This window comes from Oncorhynchus masou, chromosome 11, assembly GCF_036934945.1.
Source record: "Oncorhynchus masou masou isolate Uvic2021 chromosome 11, UVic_Omas_1.1, whole genome shotgun sequence".
Taxonomy (NCBI): Eukaryota; Metazoa; Chordata; class Actinopteri; order Salmoniformes; family Salmonidae; genus Oncorhynchus; species Oncorhynchus masou.
Window position 1 is genome coordinate 33638897 of NC_088222.1, and position 25356 is coordinate 33664252.

A 25356-nucleotide genomic window follows, 5' to 3' on the forward strand; every position below is an offset into this window, starting at 1 on the left:
TCATGTAGTAACCAAAAAAGTGTTCAACAAATCAAAATATATTTTAGATTCTTCCAAGTATCCACCCTTTGCCTTGATAACAGCTTTGCACACTCTTGGCATTCTCTCAACCAGCTTCACCTGGAATGCTTTTCCAACCGTTTTGAGGGGGTTCCCACATATGCTGAGCACTTGTTGATTGCTTTTCCTTCACTCTGCTGTCCAAATCATCCCAAATCATCTCAATAGGGTTGAGGTTGGGTGATTGTGGAGGCCAGGTCATCTGATGCAGCACTCCATCACTCTCCAACACCTTTTTGGTTAATACATGAATCCATATGTGTTATTTAATCGTTTTGATGTCTTCACTATTCTTCTACAATGTAGAAAATAGTAAAAATAAAGAACAAATGAGTAGGTGTGTCCAAACTTTTGACATGTACTGTGCTTAAAACACCTTCTGTGTGTAACAGGCGCAACCTGTGCAAGCAGATAGTTAATTAGAGACTAGAAAATAGGGAGTCAATGCATATTAACAAGGAATATATAGAAGAGTTTCGAAAATTGACCATCCATATGTACATAGAATTGGGAATATACAACAGTTTGGGGATGGGGAGGGACTCCTAGTGTGAGTAGACAACACTACAAGAAACATACAAGGTCCTCCTCATTAAGACCTTGGGGGTGTAGAGTTTTTAAGTAGGAGACCATTGACATATCTACCAGTAAATGATAACTAAGGCAACAATGGGTATGCAAAACAGATATTGAAAATGTTTGGTCCGAAGTGTTGGTTAGTATGCTATTTGCGATGCGGAATTTAGTAATCATACACTGTTTTCATAAATATTTAATGACTTTCCCAAAAAACCTTCCCAATTAAATGTTGGCTGCAATTTAGGCCTACCTGACAAAGTTATAATACTGATTTATATTAATGGGGAGGGCATTTGTATTGCTCAATTTAATTCAAATGCAACTACACCCTCCAAAAATATATTTTTTCAGTTTTTCCCAGATCTCAAACATGGTCTTCTGATGTGGTTTAAGGATTGTTGTGAACTTAGAAGGTTTTTTTTGTGGTTTTGAGAATGATGTCTGAAAAAGGATTTTTCACACAGGGCACCTTTCCTTCACACAGGCCCCACTTCTCCAGGCACCACTACACCACTGCATAGGGCCGATGGAAAGACAGCAATCACACACAGAATGATGTTAATTAAAGGAGAAGCAGTCCATTCACTTGGACAAAATAAGCCAGTAGGTCCCAATCATAAGAATACAAAAACACAACCATTAGGCTAAGCATTTCCTTATCGAAATGTACAACCATTACTTCCCATTGCAAAAAAAACATTTCACGTTTAGCACACAAAGTAACCTAAAGTTTAAATGAAACAATGTTTCACACATACACAAAAGTTATTTTAAAATAGATGGCTAACAACAGCATGCCCACTGCAATAAAAATCAAAGTTCCACTCACGAGATGATGATAATTTGAAAGTTATTCAAATTAGCAACAACATCTGTAGTATTATCTAAAATCAGGAGGCACGACAATGAGGTTCTAGCTTCAGCATGTTTACTAGCCTAGTCTGCGCATGTCATACATAGGTACGGATACCCCCAAGGGACATCCTACTACATCTTCCCCTCTCCAATGAACAAGAACTCAACATGCATAACCACTGAAGCATAACTGAAATGCAATTTGGAAACCAGTATTATTCTCTAGCATGCTACTTCACATCCTGAAATAGTGTGAAAGCATTAAATTACACAGTATGAACTTAGGTACAGTCTCTTTTTGGTCTTTTTTGACCAAGACCAGATGAAGAGCACACATTACACCCATTTTAAGGTCTCTGCACTGGCTGCCTGTGAGTTTTAGAATTAATTTTAAGATTGGTTTTTAAATCAATCCACAATTGTGCAGCCCAATACATGTCAGACATGCTTTTAAGTGATGTACCCAGTAGGTCCCTCAGGTCCTCTGGCACTGGCCTTTATCTATCCCAAAGCCTAGGACCAAGAGGCATGGAGAGGCAGCCTTTAGTTATTATGCCCCCAGCATCTGGAATAGCATGCCAGAGAACCTGTCAGGGCTGAAACTGTGGAAACATATTTTAAAGTGATCTTAAAACATATTTTAACTTTGCTTTTCCTTAGGGTGCTTTTTAGTTGTTCAGTTTGTCATTATTTAGTTTTTTATTTTATGTTTGTTGTGTAGTAAATATTTCAGCTTTTATTTTCATTGTTTTTTATGTTTTTTTTCGTGTGAAGCACGTTGCATTACATTCCATGTCTGATATGGGCTGTATAAAGCTTACTTTGATTTGATGTTGTGAACAGAGTGCCCCATTGTGGCAGTGGAGCTATGGTATGGGTAGGCATAAGCTATGGACAACGAACATAATTGCATTTTAACAATGGCAATTTGAATGCACAGAGATAACGTAACGAGATCCTGAGGCCATTTGTTGTGCCATTCATCCGCCACAATCACCTCATGATAATGCATGGCCCTGTGTCGCAAGGATCTGTACACAATTTCTGGAAGCTGACAATTTCCCAGTTCTTCCATGGCGTGCATACTCACCAGACATTTCACCCATTGAGTATGTTTGGGATGCTCTAGACTGACGTGTACAACAGCGTGTTCCAGTTCCCGCCATTATCCAACAACTTTGCACAGCCATTGAAGAGGAGTGGGACACAGGATGCAGTTCATAATAATGTCCGGAACGGAGCTAATGGAATGGCGTTAAACACCTGAAAATCATGTTTGATGTTTATTTATTTAACCTTTATTTAACTAGGCAAGTCAGTTAAGAACAAATTCTTATTTACAAAGACGGCCGACTCTGCCAAACCCGGACGATGCTTGGTCAATTGTTTGCCACCCTATGGGACTCCAATCACAGCCGGTTGTGATACAGCCTGGAATTGAACCAGGGTCTGTAGCGACGCCTCTAGCACTGAGATGTAGTGCCTTAGACCGCCGCGCCACTCGGGAGCCCATGTATTTGTTACCATTCCACCAATTCCACTCCAGTCATTAGAACGAGCCGGTCCTCCCCAATTAAGGTGCCACCAACCTCCTGTGGAGTGGGACAACATTCCACAGGCCACAATCAACTCTATATGAAGATGTGTTGTGCTGCATGAGACAAATGGTGATCACACCAGATACTGACTGGTTTACTGAGCCACGCCCCTACCTTTCTTTTAATGTACCTGTGACCAGAGGATGATCTGTATTCCCAGTCCTGTGAAATCCATAGATTAGTGACTAATGAATTTATTTCAATTGACTGATTTGCTATTATGAACAGTAATTCTGTAACTCGTAAAATTTTTGATATTGTTGCATATTGAGTTTATATTTCTGTTCAGTGTGTTTGTATTAATGTATTCATGCAACAGTCCTTAGGACCTTTTTGTTTCTATTGTCCTTATGTCTTTAGACAAGAACAGCTCAAGGACTGCACAAGAGGAGCTGCTGCTTCAGGGGATCCTAATAAAATACATAACACTAAAAAGACGCAATGTTGTTTCTATGATGTGATGACAGGAAGAAAATAAATGTTTACAAAGACGTGTTAAGTTTTATTCTAAAAACAACAAGTTTAATTTAAGTAGACAGATTTTGCTCAAGCTATTCATTCACAACATAAAAGGCCTTGGCTGCTGTTTATTGCACAAGTTAAGAGAGTGAGATGTTTACAAGAAGTTCATGTTGAAGCTAGAAGAACTTGCATTTCAAATGACACTTCTATTTAGGGCTCATCACCAACCTCAACATTTCACCACATTTGCAAAATAATTGTAGTCTTTTCATCTGGCATAATATATAAACAGTTCTGCACCTAAGATAATTGGCAGGATGGTGGCATATCAAGTCTCAGTAATTTCGCTAACACTTCTTGGAAATTACCATGGGAGTTTGACTTTTAACTCTAATCCAAATGTGTGATAGAAAAACTCTTATACTGTACATTTACCATTTTACTCAATTGAGTAGAACCCCACAAGTGTATTTTTATGACATTTATCACTGATCTGCCCTCTGTGTGGAGGAAGAATTGTTTTTACATCATCAAAATCGTCAACAACTACAGTACATGGGGCATCAAGGCACTAAACACTCTGCAGCCCAGTCAATAAAAATTTGACAAAATTCCTAAGGCACATTTTAGAGCAATACCTCAGAGGGTTGTAACAAATACAAAAAGTGCATCAATATATACATTAATGAAAGAAAAAAAATGTTCCATTGGACAAGGGAGGACAGGTTGTCTCTTATTTACATAATACAATACTTAGTGGCATCATATAAACACATGTACACAATTTGAATCCATTAGAATTACTTCTCCTTCCAGTTTCAATGAAGTATTTGTGTGCTGGGAGGGGACACCCATCAGCTCTTTGGCTCAATTATCACACTATATTAACTTCTGAGTGAGGCCATACCATTACAATTGCATTGTTTGTGCATTTAGCAAAAAATAAAAAAGGCCTCAAAACATCTGATATTGAACTTGTTTTTAGGTCCTAATATATGGGACAACTACATGGATACATGGGGGAAACAAACATGGTGCTTGTGTGTGTGCGTATAGCCTTCTAGTGCCACCTAGTGGGAGTTCCACTGCACATGAAAGCAAGTGATCTTATCAAACTATACTCCCTCATCTCTTCTGTCATGGAACATATCTATAAATGTGGCATATGCTGAAGAGTCTCCATTCGGAGACATTTAAGATAGTCCTAGTCCCTGACTAGGTCAGGCGGAATAGTAAAGCAACCTAAAACATTAAAACCTGCCATTTTCACCCTGAGTGGAGTAGGGACGTGAACCTTGTATACTGGATGAGGATGAGCGCGCGGGTGGGTTTATACACACACCCACAACTTTATGTATATCGATTGAATTCCAAAGACAATCAATCAGATCCATGCATGTGAATGGGGTGTCGAGGCTGAACAAACAGCTGCCGCAGTTCTGAGGGGGTCCCGCTCACTCTTTTCTCATTGGATGTGCAGGATGTCACTCTCTTTCAATCCAAAGCGGGTCTTATACTTGTCAAAGAGGCTCCTGAGGGACTTGATGTACATGGCATGGTACAGTTCCACCATATCCCGAGTAGGCTCCTCAACCTTTGGTACCGTGATCGGTTCACCCACTAAGAGAAGGGGGTCAAAATCAATATCCACAAAATGTAACTTTTTGGTTTGACGAACTGCAACATTTAACATGAACATGGCCTTGATGCAGGGGAGAGAACATTTTGACTGTGGATGGTTCTGTTAACACAGAGGAGCAAGAGTTGCCCTTGAACTGCATGGTAGTAACCATAACCCCGACCTAGCATTGTAATTACTGAAGATTTTTACAGATAGACAAATCTACAGATCCTGGCTGACAGAACAATTTGAGTTGAGCATATATTTTGATAGATAAGATCAATAAGATACATGGCTAAAGGGAGGATGGATCATAATAATGGCCGGAACAGAGCGAATAGCATCAAACACATGGACTGGATCACTACCAGAAACTAAATGCCTGTTAGATACTGTCAGTGGGGTCTTGGAGAGGGTTTCTCACCGATGGTGGTGATGGGTTTATTGTAAGGCACCATTCCCCAGGAGTCAGAGAAGAGGCCACAGCCATGGAACAGACAGGGAGCAAAGCCCAGAATCTTCTGCAGCCGCTTCTGAGCTAGCCGACACCATGTTCCCTCCTCAAAGATCACCTGCTTGTACACATTGTTCTCCCCAAAGGAGTAGACCGGCACCAGGTCGGACCTGACAGAGAGCAAAGGTTTACATTAGTCTTTAGAAGTTACTCATAGGGCATAATGGATATCATCTGATCTCAATGATGAGCTGACTTGTTTTGGAGCTTCCCTGCTCTAATTATTTAAACATTGTCATGAAAACACATTATGAGGAATTTAGAAAAGGAACATTTGGGAAGCATTTAGCCAGGGTAACATAGGCCTACATGCCACTTGTCTTAGGAGGTCCTAAAAATATGAGCCAGTGACCCAGATACGTACTGTACATGCCGGGAGAAATTAGCAATCATGCATGTTATCGAAGGTTGTAATGAATGAGGGTCTACTCTACATAACATTTTATACAACCTCTAAGACACTGTGAACCAGCGTATCTACAATTCACCATCAGACAATATTTATCACTGAAGTAGGCTTGAGCAAGTCAAAATGGCAGCCTAATGGCCCTGGAATAGAGTGGGATTCCCAGTTAGTCTGATCTGGTCTATGCCAGCTCACTCAGTGTGCTGAAACAGTGTTCTCAGGAGTCCCAATCTGATGGAGTCCATCCTTTGGCCTTGACCCGGGTGTGTGTACTCTATGCCAGGAGGAGCTCTGAGATATTGAGGACCAATTACCACACGAGTGAGTGTGTGCCAATCAGGGTTGTGGTCAATTCCAATTTAAAATACCAATTAAATTCACTCATGAAGTGAAGAATTTACATTGAATTCAATATAATTTTAACAATGTTGAAATTAGACCGTTTTGACTTTGAATTTAATTAGAATTCAATATTTGTAAATTTCGCAGTTAATAAACTTAGTATCACAAATTGACTACAATTTAAATAATTTCAATATAGCTAGGTTGTCTGAACAATGACATGATCAGCCTGAAAGCCTGAGGAAATTGGAATTTTCAGGGATAATATTGCATTAGAAATTGAATCCTTGGAATTGACCCAACATTGGAATTGAGAGGAAATGAATGTCTGAATTCAAAGATTGACCTTCAATTAAATTGAATTTTCAGGGAGGGGGAATTTAGAATATAATTTTTAGACTTAACCCAACCCTGGTGCCAATCAAACCTATTGTTGAGCCAATTATCTCGATTCAATCCAATTGGTCATAATGACACCCATGTCTGTGCTGCCCAATGAGATGTCTTACATAAAAACAAACACCATGTCGTCAGATCAATTGATGTGTGTAACAGGTACACTTTATACAAATAAGTATGCAGACACCCCTTCAAAATGAGTTGATTTGGCAATTTCAGCATCAACCTTCCAGCATTGGCTGGAGTGGTGTAAAGAGCACCGCCATTGGACTCTGAAGCATTGGAAACAGGTTCTCTGGAGTGAATCATCACACTTGACCATCTGGCAGTCCGACAGACGAATCTGGGTTCGGCGGATACCAGGAGAGCGCTACCTGCCCCAATGCATAGCGCCAACTGTAAGGTTTGGTGGAAGAGGAATAATGGTCTGTGGCTGTTTTTTATTTTTATGGTTCGGACTAGTTAGTTCCAGTGAGGGGAAATCTTAAAGCTACAGCATACAATGACATTCTAAACTATTCAATGCTTCCAACTTTGTGGTAACAGTTTGGGGAAGGCCCATTCCTGTTTCAGCATGACAATACCCCCGTGGCCAAAGTGAGGTTTATACAGAAATGGTTTGTCGAGATCGGTATGGAAGAACTTGACTGGCCTGCGAAGAGCCCTGACCTCAACCCCATCGAACACCTTAAGGATTAATTGGAACGCCGACTTCCCAGGCCTAATTGCCCAACATCAGTGCCTGACCTCACTCATGCTCTGAATGGAAGAAAGTCCATGCAGCAATGTTCCAGCATCTAGTGGAAAGCCTTCCCGGAAGAGTGGTGGCTGTTAAAGCAGCAAAGGGGGAACCAACTCCATATTAATGGCCATGATTTTGGAATGAGATGTTCAACGAGCAGGTGACTACATACTATTGCTCATGTAGTGTATAGCCAGGATTTGTGTATGACAGAATGTTTGCGCTCTACTCTCACCCTTGCTGGAGGGCCAGCCTCACAAATCCCTTGCGTTTATTCAGGGTGACAGAATTCATGCCTGGAGCACAGTCCAGAGATTCTGCTGCTCCCCCAACAACGATGACCACTGCGTTGCCAGTTCCATTCTGAGAGAGGAGGTAGTCGATGGAGTTACGGTTCACTGGGCAGATACCTAACGCATGGGAGAGAATGGGGTTAGGCTCAGCAATCAAACATGGGCCCAAAGACCAAACCATAAAGTTCGTTTTCAATAGACATTATTTAAGAGAAAATGCATACTGGTTGAGCACCTACACATATTATTGCTGTAAATTTTACATTACACCGCAATACTACTCTAAATGACCAAATTAAGATAACCTGCACTGTTAGCTTTTGACAGAAGCAGCTCCCTACAATAGTGAGCTCAGCATATACAGGTTGGAAGACAGAGGCTGGCTGTTGTGTCCTGGCTGCGTAATAGGACAAAGCTCAAGAGTTCTGCCAAATTACAGTCTGAAGCTGAAGGGCTGTTATCAGCAGTTTAAAGAGAGAAGAGGCAGCCTCTTCAGAGGGACAAAACTCCCAGAAACCATCTCACCCCCAGACATGAGATAGTCTCTAAGGATTGGCATCCGGAAGTTTCCAGCCAGGGTGGCAAGAGAAGGCTTGATGCCCGGGAACTTCTTGGAGAATCCAGTGGCCTCAGTCCCAAAGTTACAGAAGGCTCCGAAAGAGAAGATCCCATGGGGGTGGTACCCAAAGATGTAGTTTCGGCTGGGCAGCAGGTTGTGTGTCTTGATGAGCTGGAAAAAAAGTTGACAAAAAGAGACATGATAGTACAGTCTAATCATACCAGTCTCAGAGGAGAGGAGGTTTAGAGGATGTGGTAAGACTATTTTCCTGTAAATGGAACAGCTTTTCATTTTAGCCCTGATATAAGACATCTTTCACACAAGTAATAAAATATTTCACAGGCAAATAAGGCAATAAAATGTGCTGTGTGTCGGATGTTTACCTGCACGTTTCCACTGAATAAAATAAAATTTATTTATATAGCCCTTCTTACATCAGCTGATATATCAAAGTGCTGTACAGAAACCCAGCCTAAAACCACAAACAGCAAACAATGCAGGAGTAGAAGCCAGTTCCATTCTGAGAGAGGAGGTAGTCGATGGAGTTACGGTTCACAGGGCAGATATAGTGTGAACAGTAGTTCCATTACAGAGACGCAATACTTCTGCCCTGCTAGAGTGGCCCCGGTCAACTGTAAATGCCGTTATTGTAAAGGTCTAAATCAAGTAACATTTTATTGGACACATACAAATGGTTAGCAGATGTTAATTGGAGTGTAGTGAACTGCTTGTGCTTCTAGTTCCGACAGTGCAGTAATCTCTAACAATTCCACAACGACTACCTAAATCACACAAATCTGAAAGGGATGGAATAAGAACATGTTTTTTTATTTCACCTTTATTTAACCAGGTAGGCTCGTTGAGAACAAGTTCTCATTTGCAACTGCAACCTGGCCAAGATAAAGCATAGCAGTTCGACACATAACAGAGTTACACATGGAATAAACAAAACAGTAAATAATACAGTAGAACAAAATGGTCTACAGTAAGTGCAAATGAGGTAAGATAAAGGAGTTAAGGCAATAAATAGGCCATGGTGGCAAAGTAACTACAATATAGCAATTAAACACTGGAATTGTAGATGTGCAGAAGATGAATGTGCAAGTAGAGATACTGGGGTGCCAAGGAGCAAGATAAATAAATACAGAATGGTGAATATATGTACATATAAATATATAGATGACCGAGCAGCATAGGCAAGATGCAATAGATGGTAAAAAATGTAGTATATACACATATGAGCTGAGTAATGTAAGATATGTAAACATTACAGTGGCATTATTTACTGTGACTTGTGATCCATTTATTAAAGTGGCCAATGATTCAAGTCTGGATGTAGACAGCAGTCTCTGTGTTAGTGATGGCTGTTTAACAGTCTGATGGTCCAGCTTTGATGCACCTGTACTGACCTCGCCTTCTGGATGGAAGCAGGGTGAACAGGCAGTGGCTCAGGTGGTTCTTGTCCTTGATTATCTTTTTGGCCTTCCTGTGACATCGAGTGCTGTAGGTGTCCTGGAGGGCATGTAGTTTGCCCCCGGTGATGCGTTGTGCAGACCGCACCACCCTCTGGAGAGCCTTGCGGTTCAGGGCGGTGCAATTGCCGTACCAGGCGGTGATACAGCCTGACAGGATACTCTCAATTGTGCATCTGTAAAAGTTTGTAAGGGTTTTAGGTGGCCAAATTTCTTCAGCCTCCTGAGGTTGAAGAGGCGCTGTTACACCTTCACCACACTGTCTGTGTGGGTGGACCATTTCAGTTTGTCTGTGATGTGTTCGCAGAGGAACTTAAAAACGTTCCACCTTCTTCACTGCTGTCCCGTCGATGTGGATAGGGAGGTGCTCCCGCTGCTGTTTCCTGAAGTCCACAATCATCTCCTTTGATTTATTGACATTGAGTGAGAGATTGTTTCCCAGACACCACACCCGAGTGCTTTCACCTCCTCCCTGTAAACTGTCTCGTCGTTGTTGGTAATCAAGCCCACTACTGTTGTGTCGTCTGCAAACTTGATGATTGAGTTGGAGGCGTGCATGGCCACGCAGTCATGAGTGAACAGGGAGTACAGGAGGGGGCTGAGCACACAGCCTTGTGGGGCCCCAGTGTTGAGGATCAGCAAAGCGGAGGTGGCGTTTCCTACATTCACCACCTGGTGGCGGCCCGTCAGAAAGGCTAGGACCCAATTGCATAGGGCAGGGTTGAGACCCAGGGCCTCAAGCTTAATGATGAGCTTGGAGGGTACCATGGTGTTGAATGCTGAGTTAGAGTTAATAAAAAGCATTCTTACATCGGTATTCCTCGTCCAGATGGGATAGGGCAGCGTGATGGTGATTGCATCATCTGTGGACCTGTTGGGGCAGTATGCGAACTGAAATGGGTCTAGGGTGGCAGGTAAAGTGAAGGTGATATGATCCATGACTAGTCTCTCAAAAGCACTTCATGATGACAGAAGTGAGTGGTACAGAGCAATAGTTATTTAGTTATCTTTGCCTTCTTGGGACTGGGATAGGGAGTGATTGAATATGTCTAAACACACCAGACAGCTGGTCTGCACATGCTGAGGACATGGCTAGGGATGCCATCTGGGCCAGCAGCCTTGCGAGGGTTAACACGTTTAAATGTCTTACTCACGTTGGCCACGGAGAAGGAGAGGGGCCCACAGTCCTTGGTAGTGGGCCGCGTCAATGGCACAGTATTATCCTCAAAGCAGGCAAAGTGGCGCTTAGTTTGTCTGGAAGCAAAATGATGGCGTTTGTGACGTGGCTGGTTTTGTAGTCCGTAATTGTCTGTAGACCCTGCTACATAAGTCTTCTGTCTGAGCTGTTTAATTGCAACTCCACTTTGTCCCTATACCGACATTTCGCTTGTTTGATTGCCTAACTACACTGTTTATATTCGGCCATATTCCCAGTCATCTTTTCATGGTTAAATGTGGTGGTTTGCGCTTTGTTGTGTGAATGCCGCCATCTATCCACGGTTTCTGGTTAGGGTAGGTTTTAATAATCACAGTGGGTACAACATCTCCAATGCACTTCCTTACAAACTCACTCACCGAATAAATCAATGTTATTCTCAAAGGCTGCCCGGAACATTTCCCAGTCAGTGTGATCAAAACAATCTTGAAACTTCTGCCTATAGGACGGTAGGAGCAAAATGGAGTCGTGGTCGGATTTGCCGAAGGGAGGGCAAGGGAGGGCCTTGGATACATCGCGGAAGTTAGAGTAGCAGTGATCCAGTGTATTGCCCGCATGAGTGCTAAAATCAATATGCTGACAAAATTTAGGTAGCCTCGTTCTCATATTTGCTTTGTTAAATCCCCAGCTACAATAAATGCAGCCTCGGGATATGGTTTACAGTTTACATAAGGAACTTCACTGGACTCGGAGGGCCGTTGTGATATCTGCTTGGGGTGGGATATACACGGCATTGACAATAACCAACGAGAATTCTCTTGGAGTGACAATGGCTCAGCCACAAAGTGGTAGGCCACACAAGCTCACAGAACAGGACTGCAGAATGCTGAAGCGTGTAAAAAGTGTCTTCGGTTTGTAACATTCACTACTGAGTTCCAAACTGCCTCTGGAAGCAACGTCAGACCAATAACTGTTTGCCGGGAGCTTCATGAAATTAAATGGGTTTCCATGGCTGAGCAGCCACACACACACACAAGCCTAAGCTCACTGTGCGCAATGCCAAGCGTCGGCTAGATAGGTGTAAAGCTCTGGACGAGTGGAAACGCCTTCCCTGGAGTGATGAATCACACTTCACCATCTGACAGTCCGGACGAATCTGGATTTGGTGGGTGCCAGAAGAAAGCGACCTGCCCCATTGCATAGTGTCAACTGTAAAGTTTGGTGGAAGAGAAATAACGGTCTGGGGCTGTTTCGGCAAGTCCCCTTAATTCCAGTGAAGGGAAATTTTAACGCTACAGCATACGATGACATTCTCGATGATTCTGTGCTTCCAAAATGCCCATGTGCACAAAGAGAGGTCCATACAGAAATCTGTCAAGATCAGTGTGGAAGAACTTGACTGGCCTGCACAGAGCCCTTACCTCAACCCCATCAACCGCCTTTGGGATGAATTGAAATGCCACATAATTTTGGTCATGTTGTGTACCTTTGATAAGGAGCTCGCTAGATAGACTTAAAATTGGCATTGGAGCTTTCTAAACTAATATCTGACGAACTCGGAAATATTAAGTTATTTCAGAATGAAAGTTAACTGGCTAGCGCATCATGCTTTGTGACATTGTTAGCTAGCCATCCTGGTGCACTCGATTTTTTGTGAGCTGACTGCTCGGTCTAAATAGTATAATCTAATCTGTTTAAAAACAGTGGCAGCATGTGTAGCAGTGGTTATTCAGTTTTTGATATACAAAAGTAAAATGTGTATTTATGCTGTTGCTCAAATGCACAAATCTGAGAATATTTATTCTTTTTATTTAAAAAATAAAAAAAACTAGATTATATTTGTCAACAAAGCAGCATGACAACTCCAACCACCTTGTGCCCCAGTAATTCAGCCAATAACCAGCCACTGCTGTATTTGATAACATACATGTGGTAAGTGGAAGAGAGAAGGAGCCCTTGCTGGCACTGCAAGATGTAAGCCACCGTCCCTGCATGCACTGACACCAGCCAGGCCTGACATCAACTGCATTAGTTGCACAAGCTAAAACAAGTTAAGCAGCCATTCATCTGAAGCAGGATGTTGACATGTGAAGTTTCTAATGTGTCTCAAGCCCTAGCAATACCTGGCATACAGTGAGTCTGAGTCAGAAAACCCAACAACTGAAGCCCCTTAACTCCACATCACAAAACATCAGCCTGATTACCAACCCAAAAAATGACAATACTGTAAGCCTCAAATCGATGCAGAGACATGTTATCAAACACAGCCATCTTATTCAGTTTGCGTCAGAGCTACTTGATGCAAATAAGTGATCATCAAGCCACTCAGACAGAAACAGTCAGTGCTCAAAGTATGGATCACAAGCAGGGCCAAAGTCCAAGCTCCAGAGGCAACACACACAGTTGAATCCCCCTGGCTGTTAACTGTCAATAATTGAGTCATTATGGTTAAGACTACCTTTATTCTTAAAAATCGGTCAAAGGCTTTAAGAGCCTTTGACTATACTTTCTATGTATGAGTGAAAACGATTGTATGGTAAAACATTTATTGTAGGGTTAATGTTTCTAAAATGCTCAATTTTAAACACTTAAATAGCTGAACGACAATTAAACATAGCAGATGTCATTTGAATGCCGTTGGTTCATTGATATTCATGAAGAGTGTGAAGGCATACAAACAACTCAGCTAATTCATTCCTTGGTCAGGAGAGCAGCGCGAGAAAGCACAAGAGGAACTTGCCAAAAAAATCATAAGGCAAAAAATTGCTTGCTGTTAGGATACCAAGAGAACGTGTCTCCCAACAATCTCCAGGGGCGGAGGAGCGCAATAATAGTCAGGGGGAAAAAAAAAAAAAAAAAAAAAAAAAAAAACTCAGCGATGAGCTGTCGCCTATCAGGCGGGGCAAAGCCTATCCTTTCAACTGACACGTCAACTCCTTATTGCATCATCAGGGAACAGGAACCAACAGCGGACACTGGATACAGTCACAGATAAGGTTATGGTCAAGCTTGTGCGACATCACACAATCAATAAAAACCATTGATGCTCTTTGACTTTGTATCTGACCAGAAAAAGCACATTTTAGCATCTGTACAGGCAGGCATATCTATGTTGTATTCCATCACAAATTTCCAGTTTGATAGCAAACCTAATTATCTGGCCTTATGACACCGCTTAGACACTGACTAGTGAAAACCCACTTTTATTTGTTTATACATCCTCAAAATATAAGAGGTCAAGATGCTACATAGCATTGAACATTGAACACACTATACCTTTAAAAATGTTAGGCCTATTCTTTTCCACTCACCCTGATGGGAAAGTAATCTCTGAAGTAAGTCCACACAGTCCAGTTCCTCACCCAAGAGGACCTCCTGCCACCTGAGAAAACCGAGGTAAAGGATAGATCTCCAGTCAGAATAATAAATCATGTAACCCACACAATGATTCATGTAAATAAACAGTAACATAGTGCCAATTAACTCAATTTCCTAGCACAGCTCCTTATAGTCACAGACACAAACCACTGCTTCTGAAATTACATCAGTTTCACACACACACACTACCAGTCAAAAGTTTAGACACACCTACACATTCAAAAGTTTAGACACACCTACACATTCAAGTGTTTTTCTTTAGATTTACACATTGTAGAATAATAGTAAAGACATCAAAACTGTGAAATAGACATATGGAATCAGGTAGTAACCATAAAAGTATTAAACAAATCAAAATATGTTTGAAGAATACATGTAGCCATCCTTTGCCTTGATGACAACCTTGCACACTTAGCATTCTCTCAACCAGCTTCATGAGGTCGTCACCTGGAATGAATTTCAATTAACAGGTGTGCCTTGTTAAAAGTTAGTTTGCGGAATTTCTTTCCTTCTTAATGCATTTACGCCAATCAGTGCTATAGTGACAAGATTACCAAATAGGGTTAAAGACCAAGTCCATATTATGGCAAGAAGAGCTAAAATAAGCATTAGAAAAATTACAGTCAATCAATACTTTTTAAGACACGAAGGTCAGACAATACAGAACATGTCCAGAACTTTGAAAGTGTCTTCAAGTTCAGTCACAAAAACCATCAAGCGCTATGATGAAACTGGCTCTCATGAGGACCACCACAGGAAAGAAAGACCCAGAGTTACCTCTGCTGGACTGTGCCTTTAAACAGTTTGGAAAATTGCAGAAAATTATGTCATGCATTATAAGCTTCTGATAGGCTAATTGACATCATTTGAGTCAATTGGAGGTGTGCCTGTGGATGTATTTCAAGGCCTACCTTCAAGCTCAGTGCCTATGTGCTTATCATGGGAAAAATCTAAAGAAAGAGACCTTGGTCAAGGAGGTGACCAAGAACCCGATGGTCACTGACAGAGCTCCTCTGTGGAGATGGCAAAACTTTCCAGAATGACAACCATCTTTGCAGAACTCCACCAATCAGGCCTTTATGCTAGAGTGGCCAGAAGGCCAGACAGCCACTCTGTAAAAAACACATGACAGCCCGCTTGGAGTTTGCCAAAAGGCACCTGAAGACTGAGACCATGAGAAACAAGATACTCTGTTCTGATGAAACCAAGGTTGAACTCTTTGGCCTGAATGCCAAGCGTCCCGTCTGGAGGAAACCTGGCTCCACCGTAGGGATGGTGCATGGTGGTGGCAGCATGCGGTGGGGATGTTTTTCAGCGGCAGAGACTGGGAGACAAGTCAGGAATCAGAAAAAAAGGTAAACTGAGCAAAGTACAGAGATCCTTGATTAAAACCTGCTCCAGAGCAAGTTTCTGAATGTCCTTGAGTGGCACAGCCAGAGCCTGGACTTCAACATCTCTGGAGAGACCTGAAAATAGCTGTGCAGCAACGCTCCGCCTCCAACCTGACAGAGCTTGAGAGGATCTGCATAGAAGAATGGGAGAAACTTCAAAATACAGGTGTGCCAAGCTTGTAGCGTCATACCCAAAAAGACTCGAGGCTGTAATCGCTGTCAAAGGTGCTTCAACAAAGTACTGAGTAAAGAGTCTGAATACATATTTAAATGTGATGTTTCCGGTTCTTATTTGTAATAAATTAGCAAAAATTTCTAAACATGTTTTTGCTTCGTCATTATGGGGTATCGTGTGTAGATTGAGGGGGGGAAAAAACAATGCAATACATTTTATAATAAGGCTGTAACCTAACAAAATGTGGAAAAAGTCAAGGGGTCTGAATACTTTGAAGACACTGTATAGAAGGGCACAATTTAACCACAATAGGACAACGGCAGCCATTAAGTAGCTGAAAGGTTGCCAGTTCAAATCCCAGGGCTGACGGGGAAGAACCCTCTCAACCTGACCAGTGTTAAGAGCCGGTTTGAGGGACCGTGGTACTTGCCTTGTTTGGGGGTGTTCCAGTCGAAGATTAGCCAGGTAGTGTACATGGCAGCGATCACCCAGAGGTCTGTGCAGAACATGTAGATTAACAGCACAGTGCAGCTGATGCCTATGTGGTCAGATAGGAGAGAGAGCAGAGGAACAGCTATTCAGCACCTGCACTGTACCACACTTCACTAAATATTTTTCAAATGCAACATTCTCCTTATCCCTTATTTCCACACAAACACCATAAATGTATACTGCAATCTGAAATTCTGGGACATACAAACTAACAGAAACATCCCTACGGCCCACCAATGAATCATTTATTCTCAGAAAACCTCTTGTAATAAGAGAGCGAGCTTACAGGCTTGATGTCCTTGTTGGAGACTTACAGTATGAGACCACAGGGCCACTATATCCTTCAGTAACTACAATATTGAACAAGAATATAAAAACGCAACAATTTCTAATATTTTACGAATTGCAGTTCATTTAAGGAAATCAGTCAATTGAAATAAATTAATTTGGCCCTAATCTATGGATTTCACATGAATACAGATACGCATCTGTTGGTCGCAGATACATGCCCCTGCCTTTTTAAGGTATCAGAATACCAGTCAGTAACTGGTATGACCATCACTCGCCTCATGCAGCGCAACAGATCTTCACATAGGTTTGATCAGGCTGTTGATTGTGGCCTGTGGGATGTTGTCCCACTCCTCTTCAATGGCTGTGCAAAGTTGCTGGATATTAGCGGGAATTGGAACACACTGTCGTACACAGATTCAGAGCATCTCAAACATGCTCAACGGGTGACATGTCAGGCGAGTATTCAGGCCACGGAAGAACCGTGACATTTTCAGCTTCCAAGAATTGTGTACAGATCCTTGCGACATGGGGCCGTGCATTATCATGCTAAAACATGTGGTGTTGGTGGTAGATGAATGGCACAACAATAGGCCTCAGGATCTCATCACGGTATCTCTGCACATTCAAATTGACATCGATAAAATGCAACTGTGTTCATTGTCAATAGCTTATGTCTGCCTATACCATAACCCCACCATGGGACACTCTGTTCACAACATTGACATTAGTAAATCACTTGCCCACACGACGCCGTCTGCCATCTTCCCAGTACAGTTGAACTGGGATTTATCCGTAAAGAGCACACTTCTCCAGCATGCCAGTGGCCATCAAAGGTGAGCATTTGCCTCCTGAAGTCAGTCAGGATACTGAACTGCAGACAGGTCAAGACCCCGGGAAGTACGACGAGCACGCAGATCAGCTTCCCTGAGACGGTTTCTGACAGTTTGTGCAGACATTCTTTGGTTGTGCAAACCCACAAATTAATCAGCTATCCAGGTGGCTGGTCTCAGATATTCCTGCAGGTGAAGTAGCCGGATGTGGAGGTCCTGGGCTGGCGTGGTTACATGTGGTCTGCGGTTGTGAGGCCAGTTGGACGGACTGCCAAATTCTCTAAACAACATTGGAGGTGGCTTATGGAGAGAATTGAACATTCAATTATCTGGCAACAGCTATGTTGGACATTCCTGCAGTCAGCATGCCAATTACACACGCCCTCAAAACTTGGGTCATCTGTGGCATTATGTTGTGACAAAACTGCACATTTCAGTGGCTTTTATTGTCCCCAGCACAAGGTGCACCTGTGTAATGATCATGCTGTTTAATCAGCTTCTTGATATGCCACACCTGTTAGGTGGATGGATTACCTTGGCAAAGGAGAAATGCTCACTAACAGGGATGTAACCAAATTTGTGCACAACATTTGAGAGAAAAAAGCTTTTTGTGCTTATGGAACATTTCAATCTTTTATTTCAGCTCATAAAAACATGGGACCAACACTTGACATGTTGTGTTTATATTTTTGTGTAGTGTAGTTAGAGCCACACAGAGCTCCAGTCACATACTCACCCATGGCGAGGAAGGAGATGACCCACTGAAGAACTGCGATGACCTGAAGATGTTTCTCCATCTTGGATCGAAGGGCAGGCCATGGAGGGGAGGGCAGGTCCTGCAGGGACGAGAGGATGCTATAGCCTGTGCCTAGAGAAGATAGACAGGGTCATAAATGAGTCATACTGTACAGTACATCCACATCAATCGATTAAGTCAGTTGTAGTCAGTGAGAAGACTAGAATATGAAAATAATAAACTGTCAAACCTTTCCCCAGGTTCTCAAAGTCTGACAAATACACAAACAAGGGACATTAGATTAGAAACTAGAGAGAAAATGAACAAAATGTTCATCCCTTACAAAGCGCTGTGATCAAACAGACCACAAGCAATAAACATCACAGATCACGTCAAATTCCTTATGCCACTGCAATTGCTATAGAGACAGAGCCACTTACCACCATGGTCTGATCACTACTCATAAAGAGCAGAGCCACAGTCCTGACAGCGACATGTACACTGAGTTGACAAAATATTAAGTACACCTTCCTAATAGAGTTGCACCACCCCTTTTGCCCTCAGAACAGCCTCAATTAGTCGGGCTATGGACTCTACAAGGCGTCGAAGGCATTCAACAGGGATGCTGGCCCATGTTGACGCCAATGCTTCCCACAGTTGTGTCAAGTTGGCTGGATATCCTTTGGGTGGTGGACTATTCTTGATACACAGGGGAAGCTGTTGAGTGAGAAATATCCAGCAGTTTTTGACACACTCAAACCAGTGCACCTGGCAAATCTTGCATCTTGCCCATTCGCTCTCTGAATGGCACACACCCATGTTTGTTAAAGAAGCATTTTTAAGCCTTGAGACCTGTCTCTTGCCCTTCATTATGACTTCACACCCCATTGTGGATTGAGAGTTACCTGTCTAAGATGGCAAGACCTCTCCCCATAATAAAGCACTGCTCTGCCTTCTTGACAACAACAAGGCAGGTCCTACAGGCCCTAGTTTTGTTGCACCTGGACTACTTCCCAGTTGTGTGGTCAGGTGCCACAAAGAGGGACTTGGGAAAATTACAACTGGCCCAGAGTTCTGGGAAGCATGACTGGCGCTTAAAATGTACACGCAGAGCTAAAATTTATAACATGCATGTCAATCACTCATGGCTCAAAGTAGAAGAGAGATTGACGTCACCACTACTTGTTTTTGTAAGAATGTTGAATGCGCCGAGCTGTCTGTTTAAACTACTAGCACACAGCTCGGACACCCATGCAAACCCCGTAAGACATGCTACCGGAGGTCTCTTCAAGTCCAGAACAGACTATGGGAGGAGCACAGTACTGCATAGAGCCATGGCTACATGGAAAATTATTCCACATCAAGTAACTCACGCAAGCAGTAAAATTGGATTTAAAAAGCAGATAAAAATACACCTTATGGAACAGCAAGGAATGTGAAGAGTTACACACACAGGTATAAACACACATACACCTGGATTGTGTGGTGTAGTAGCCAGAGGGCACACACTTAACGCAAAATATTGTATAAAACCCTCAGTGTACATTTCGGTTCAAAAGCTATTAGTCTTAGAAAGGTAAGATCGGGCCTCTAGGGCACTGTATCGCAGTGCCACCAGAGACTCCAGGTTCGCGCCCAGGCTCTGTCGCAGCCGGGAGGTCCATGGGGCAACGCACAATTGGCCTAGCGTCGTCCAGGTTAGGGAGGGTTTGGCCGGTAGGGATATCCTTGTCTCATTGCGCACTAGCGACTACTGTGGAGGGGGGGAGGGGTAAGAACGGTGGGATTCAGATACACGTGTCAGAATGTGACTACTACGAAGCCTGATGCAGCAAACCAAACAAAACTTTGTCTTATAGGAACGACATAGATATAAAATGAAATCGTAAGTCTATCTATCCATTGATGTAAATATATGTCTGATTCCCAGCTCATCCACAAGACAGCAGTAGGAGGCCATCATGTCTCTTAGCTACTTGGGTCTGGTTTGGGTAGTGAGTCACTGTGCCAAAATAGCTGAATGGATTTTTAAGCCTTTAAAAATGACCTTTGAAGTTCCAGAGTTTTTTAAATGTATTTTAAATAAGATAGACAGGTGAAGACACTTGAAAATGACTAGCTGTCCTCCGGCTACACCATGGTGCTACCCTACAGTGCCGTTGAGGCTACTGTAGACCTTCATAGCAACACAGTGTGTTTAATAAATAACTAAAATAAACATAAAATTGTCTAAAAATAATAATTTTAATGTCACTATTTTTTATGAAATTCACTGAGGATAGTCCTCCACTGACGTATATAGAAGTAGTGACAGACCAGAACAAGAGCGAGCCACTGAGGGGACACTGCTTAATCTACTCAATCATAGTGATCATAGTGCCTCATCAGCAGATCTTTCCAATGCCACGGGACAACACAACCACGTAAACCAATCTTAATGGACTAAATAACACTGTCGTGCTGTCAAACAAAACACTGTCCGTTCTGCGCTCTGTCCCACACTTGCATAATTAAGTCAATAATGCGAAGGGTTTCGAAATCAGGGCTACTGGGCAGTATCAGCCTCAGGGGGTCAAAGACTTGATGTAGACTAGGGATACTACACAGTGAATCAGTCACTGACCCCACATCTTGCCCCTTACCGGGCAGCATTCAGCAGGGCACAGCGTTGTGGAAAGTTGCTGATATAACTATATTATGTTGAACAAATTTGAGGCTCTCTGGCATGTAAAATAAATGAACTTGTAAGCCCCATTCATGATATGTACTGTATATCTTCAACGTTCACACTTGCCTACTGAACTAGGCCCTGGTGTACACTTTTTCACTTCTCTTCCTTCACAGATCAGACCCCTAAAAATATACAAACAACATGTATGAAAACTACTGTGCCAAAATACACTCTTCACAGCACACCAATGTGTTGGCTTATCTGATGTCTTTCAGAACAAATGGTTTACATGACAATGACGTATTGCATCCACAACAAACAGCATCCCAACAAACTTCTGATTATGTTTTGGGCTGCCATAGTTCTGTCATATTTTAATGTTTAGCAAGCTGCTTCTTCATCTCACGAAAACGGATTACACGCCAACACAGGATTTGGAAAATAGTGGAGATGATCCAATTATAAAATGACTGCCGATTATCAAATTACTGCCGCTTGATAGGATGACTGAAGTCTGTGTGCAATTTGTTTGCAGTGCATTTTGAATGAGGGTGCATATCCTACCTTTTAGAGCACCGGAGTAGGCAGCAAGTATGGTCTTCATAACTGTGGCTCAGATTACAGATTACAAGACTTGGAAATACTTGCTGCTTTAAAGTTTGTAAACTCTACAGCTCCTCTATCTTGACTGCCTTCCACTGTACTGAATTGAAGCACCGAGCGCGCATTTAACCCGTATGGGAGGAGCCAGTCACAGTCAGTATGGGAGGGGGTGGGCGGTGTATTTTTATTTACAAACCGATGCGCTCCTGGAAAATAACCTAAGTGGATGCGAATTTGGCACAGTCTAACTAACACTTGGGCCTGAAGGAGGCAGGCACGATTAACACTGGACGGGCACTGTCACTGTCTCACGGTGTGTATTTACTGGACAGGCACGTGATGTCGGCAGTGATCAACGGTTGTGTTTTGACCATTTCCATCACATCTGACAGCCCGCCCCGCTATGAAATTATTATAGATGTTTTACTTTTAGCACCACCCTTACAAAAAAAAGATTGCAGTAACTGCAGTCGTCTGTGGTATTTTGGACGCAGTAATTGCAGAATAACTACAGTGTACGTTATACAGAACTCTAACTGCAGTTACACTGCAAAATTACTGCAGTAAATAAACTGTTATTTCGGACGCAGTATTTGCAGCATACTGCAGTTATACTACACTCTAGTGTACTAGGGTTATACTACACTCTGACTGCAATCTTTTTTCGTAGGGGCATTAAAGCTGAACATGTCAAACATGCTTAACAGGTCACTATGGTTAGCCAATGCCTAGTTCTTTAGGCTACTTTACAAGACAGGATTATAGAGATGGCCACACAAGACACGTTTAGCCTGGTAGAATAATTGACATGAGCAGTCAAGCTGAGGAAACAAGGGTAAATGTCTCCAATCACTTGAACATATTTTTGTTAGGACATGAGATGCATGTTGGTAAAGAGACAGCCTTCACTGCTCTTGAGTATGGTTTTATATTTTTTCTCAGAGTGTGACTTTATGGTATTAAGAAGGTATTATCAACATGTTCAGAAACAAATCAAGGAATCCATCAAGCTGTTGTTCAATTTGATTTGAGCCATGGCATAGAAATGTCCCCTTGGCTTTTCGGTTGGTCAGTGTTCAGATGGGCAACTGTCAACAGTATATTGTGCAAGGCCCTGGTCAGTTCAGTGCCCTCCCCTGGGTGTTTCAGTTTCTGGCAGAGACTCCAGAAGCACTGCCTTTCAACCACTACCTCGTTGCCAAGCCTGGCAAACACACAGAACACATAGAAAGAACACATAGAACGGAAACCACTCGACAAGATTTGACACTGCCCACTGTGGACACATACTAAGCCATCTTAGATATGTTCTGTACAGTAGGGCTACAGTACATGGAATCGAAAATGCTCTTCTCAGATATTGCAAGTACATGTAACTTTATCATGCCCCTGAATCATTAAGGTCCAAAGAGTTGATCAGGCAATGCCAACAGAGATGGGGTAATGGCCACAGTCTAGACACACAGAAATCAAATGGGATCAGAATCAAAAGTGCATTTGGCTGATATCTACTGTACTGTCGTTGACCCTTGAGCATTTTTATTTTGGCATCAACTCATTACAACCCATCTGGGTGGTGTTCCAGTTTATTTGAAGTGTTATATGCCTTTATGACACCCTCATATGTGTCATGATCTGTTATGATGCACTGGTAGGGTTTCAGTCATGGCCACAGGAAGTAGTTTGGGGGTGCTGTGAATATTTGTCAGCGCTGAAGACGTCAATATTGGTCCACTAATACAGGACTAGTAAAGGGTTGTATTTGAGTGTTTACCAGCATTTGTAACTTGAGTCTGATAATTATCTGTACAAAACAGTTAATCTGATAATACTTGAGGAATATGAAAATACTTGCTTGATATGTTTTCCCGTTTTTTGAAATACTTTGTAAATGCAACTTATTTCTATCTGAAAACTTAAATGGTCTATTCATTCCTTTTCCATTTTAGTAGAAACTCTTATCCAGAGCAACTTACAGTAGTGAGTGCATACATTTTCACACTTTTTCATACTGGTTCTCCATCGAACCCACAACCCTACTGTAAGCATTGCAAACGCCATGCTCTACCAACTGAGCCACATCATCACATCATCACAAACCACTTGATGTCTACATTTACTCAATTTACTCAATTACTGTATTGTGCATTGTTTTTCTTCATGATGATGAAAAGTCTACAGGTACAGACCTACTGTATATGACCAGCCTATGTACAATACAGTAATGAGAACAAAAATGAGAACAGGTCATGGTAGAAATACTTTTAGTTACTTAGCACCGTGGTCCTGGAATTCTCTCCTGAACATTTTGATGATCTAGTTTCGTTGGTGGAGTTTAAACACTTGATCGATGTATATATCATAGAAGAGTGTAATTGTTTTTAGGCCAGCTGTTCTTATACAAAATGTTTGTGTTTTTAATGTAATATGTAATTGATGTACTGTATGTGTGTTTATAGTTTTGTTTAATGTTGTGTTAGTGTATGTCACGCCCTGACAATAGAGAGCTGTTTATTCTCTATGTTGGTTAGGTCGGGGTGTGATTAAGGGTGGTTTATCTAGGGGAATTATATACCTATGTTGGCCTGATTATGGTTCCCAATCAGAGGCAGCTGTTTATCGTTGTCTCTGATTGGGGATCGTGTTTAGGTAGCCATTTCCCCATTGTGATTTGTGGGATCTTGACTAAGTTTGTGTGTAGTTGCTTTCTGTAATGCATGTAGCGTCACACATTTATTCGCTTTATTGTTTTGTGCTTTAAGTTTTCTCTTCCAAAAATAAGGATGGAAGCATACCACGCTGCATCTTGGTCCACTCCTTATAATGATCGTGACAGTGTATGTAAGTTGTTTTGTCTGAAAAATGCATCCAACAAATTTGTAGAGTCACAAGCTTAATGTAGTCATTGCGTGCTATGAATATGGGACCAAATACTTAACATTGTTTACTACTTTAATACACATATAATTGAATTTGTCCCAATACTTGTGGTCCCCAGAAAGAATTCATACCCCTTCACTTAGTCCACATTTTGTTGTGTTACAGCCTGAATTTAAAATGCATTAAACGTGTCTTTTTCTCACACAATACCCCATAATGACAAAGTGAGAACATATTTGTAGAAATGTTTGCAAATGTATTAAATGAAATACAGAGATATCTCATTTATATACTGTAAGTATTCACACCCTTGAGGCAATACTTTGTAGAAGCACCTTTGGCAGTGATTACAGCTGTGAGTCTTTCTGGGAAATTCTCTAAGAGCTTGCCACAGCTGGATTGTGCAACATTTGCCAATTATTACTTTCCAAATTCTTCAAGCTCAGTCAAATTTGTTGTTGATCATTGCTAGACAACCATTCTCAGATCTTGCCATAGATTTTCAAGTAGATTTAAGTCAACACTGTAACTCGGCCACTGTCTTCTTGGTAAGCAGGTCCAGTGTATATTTGGCCTTGTGTTTTATGTTATCATCCTGCTAAAAGGTGAATTCATCTCCCAGTGTCTGGTGGAAAGCAGACTGAACCAGGTTTTCCTCTAGGATTTCGCCTGTGCTTAGATCCATTATGTTTATTTTTTATCCTGTAAAACTTTCCAGTCCTTAACAATTACAAGCATACTCATAACATGACGCAGCCACCACTATGCTTGAAAAAATGGGGAGTGGTACTCAGCAATGTGTTGTATTGGATTTGCCCCAAACACAACAATTTTGCAGTATTACTTGAGTG

At 42.0% G+C, this 25356-nt stretch overlaps 1 protein-coding gene across 1 annotated transcript; it reads right to left on the reverse strand.

Annotated features, from left to right (window-relative positions):
• Window positions 1-3587: 3587 nt before the first annotated feature.
• LOC135548569 (diacylglycerol O-acyltransferase 2-like) lies at window positions 3588-21718 on the reverse strand. The gene is made up of 8 exons (XM_064978313.1): window positions 21587-21718; window positions 18352-18483; window positions 16433-16540; window positions 14370-14440; window positions 8397-8601; window positions 7814-7988; window positions 5600-5799; window positions 3588-5174 (listed from the first exon to the last, which is right to left on the reverse strand). Exons 1-8 carry the CDS (start codon window positions 21624-21626, stop codon window positions 5020-5022), a joined length of 1086 nt encoding a protein of 361 aa, XP_064834385.1. The 5' UTR covers window positions 21627-21718; the 3' UTR covers window positions 3588-5019.
• Between the last annotated feature and the right edge of the window lie 3638 nt (window positions 21719-25356).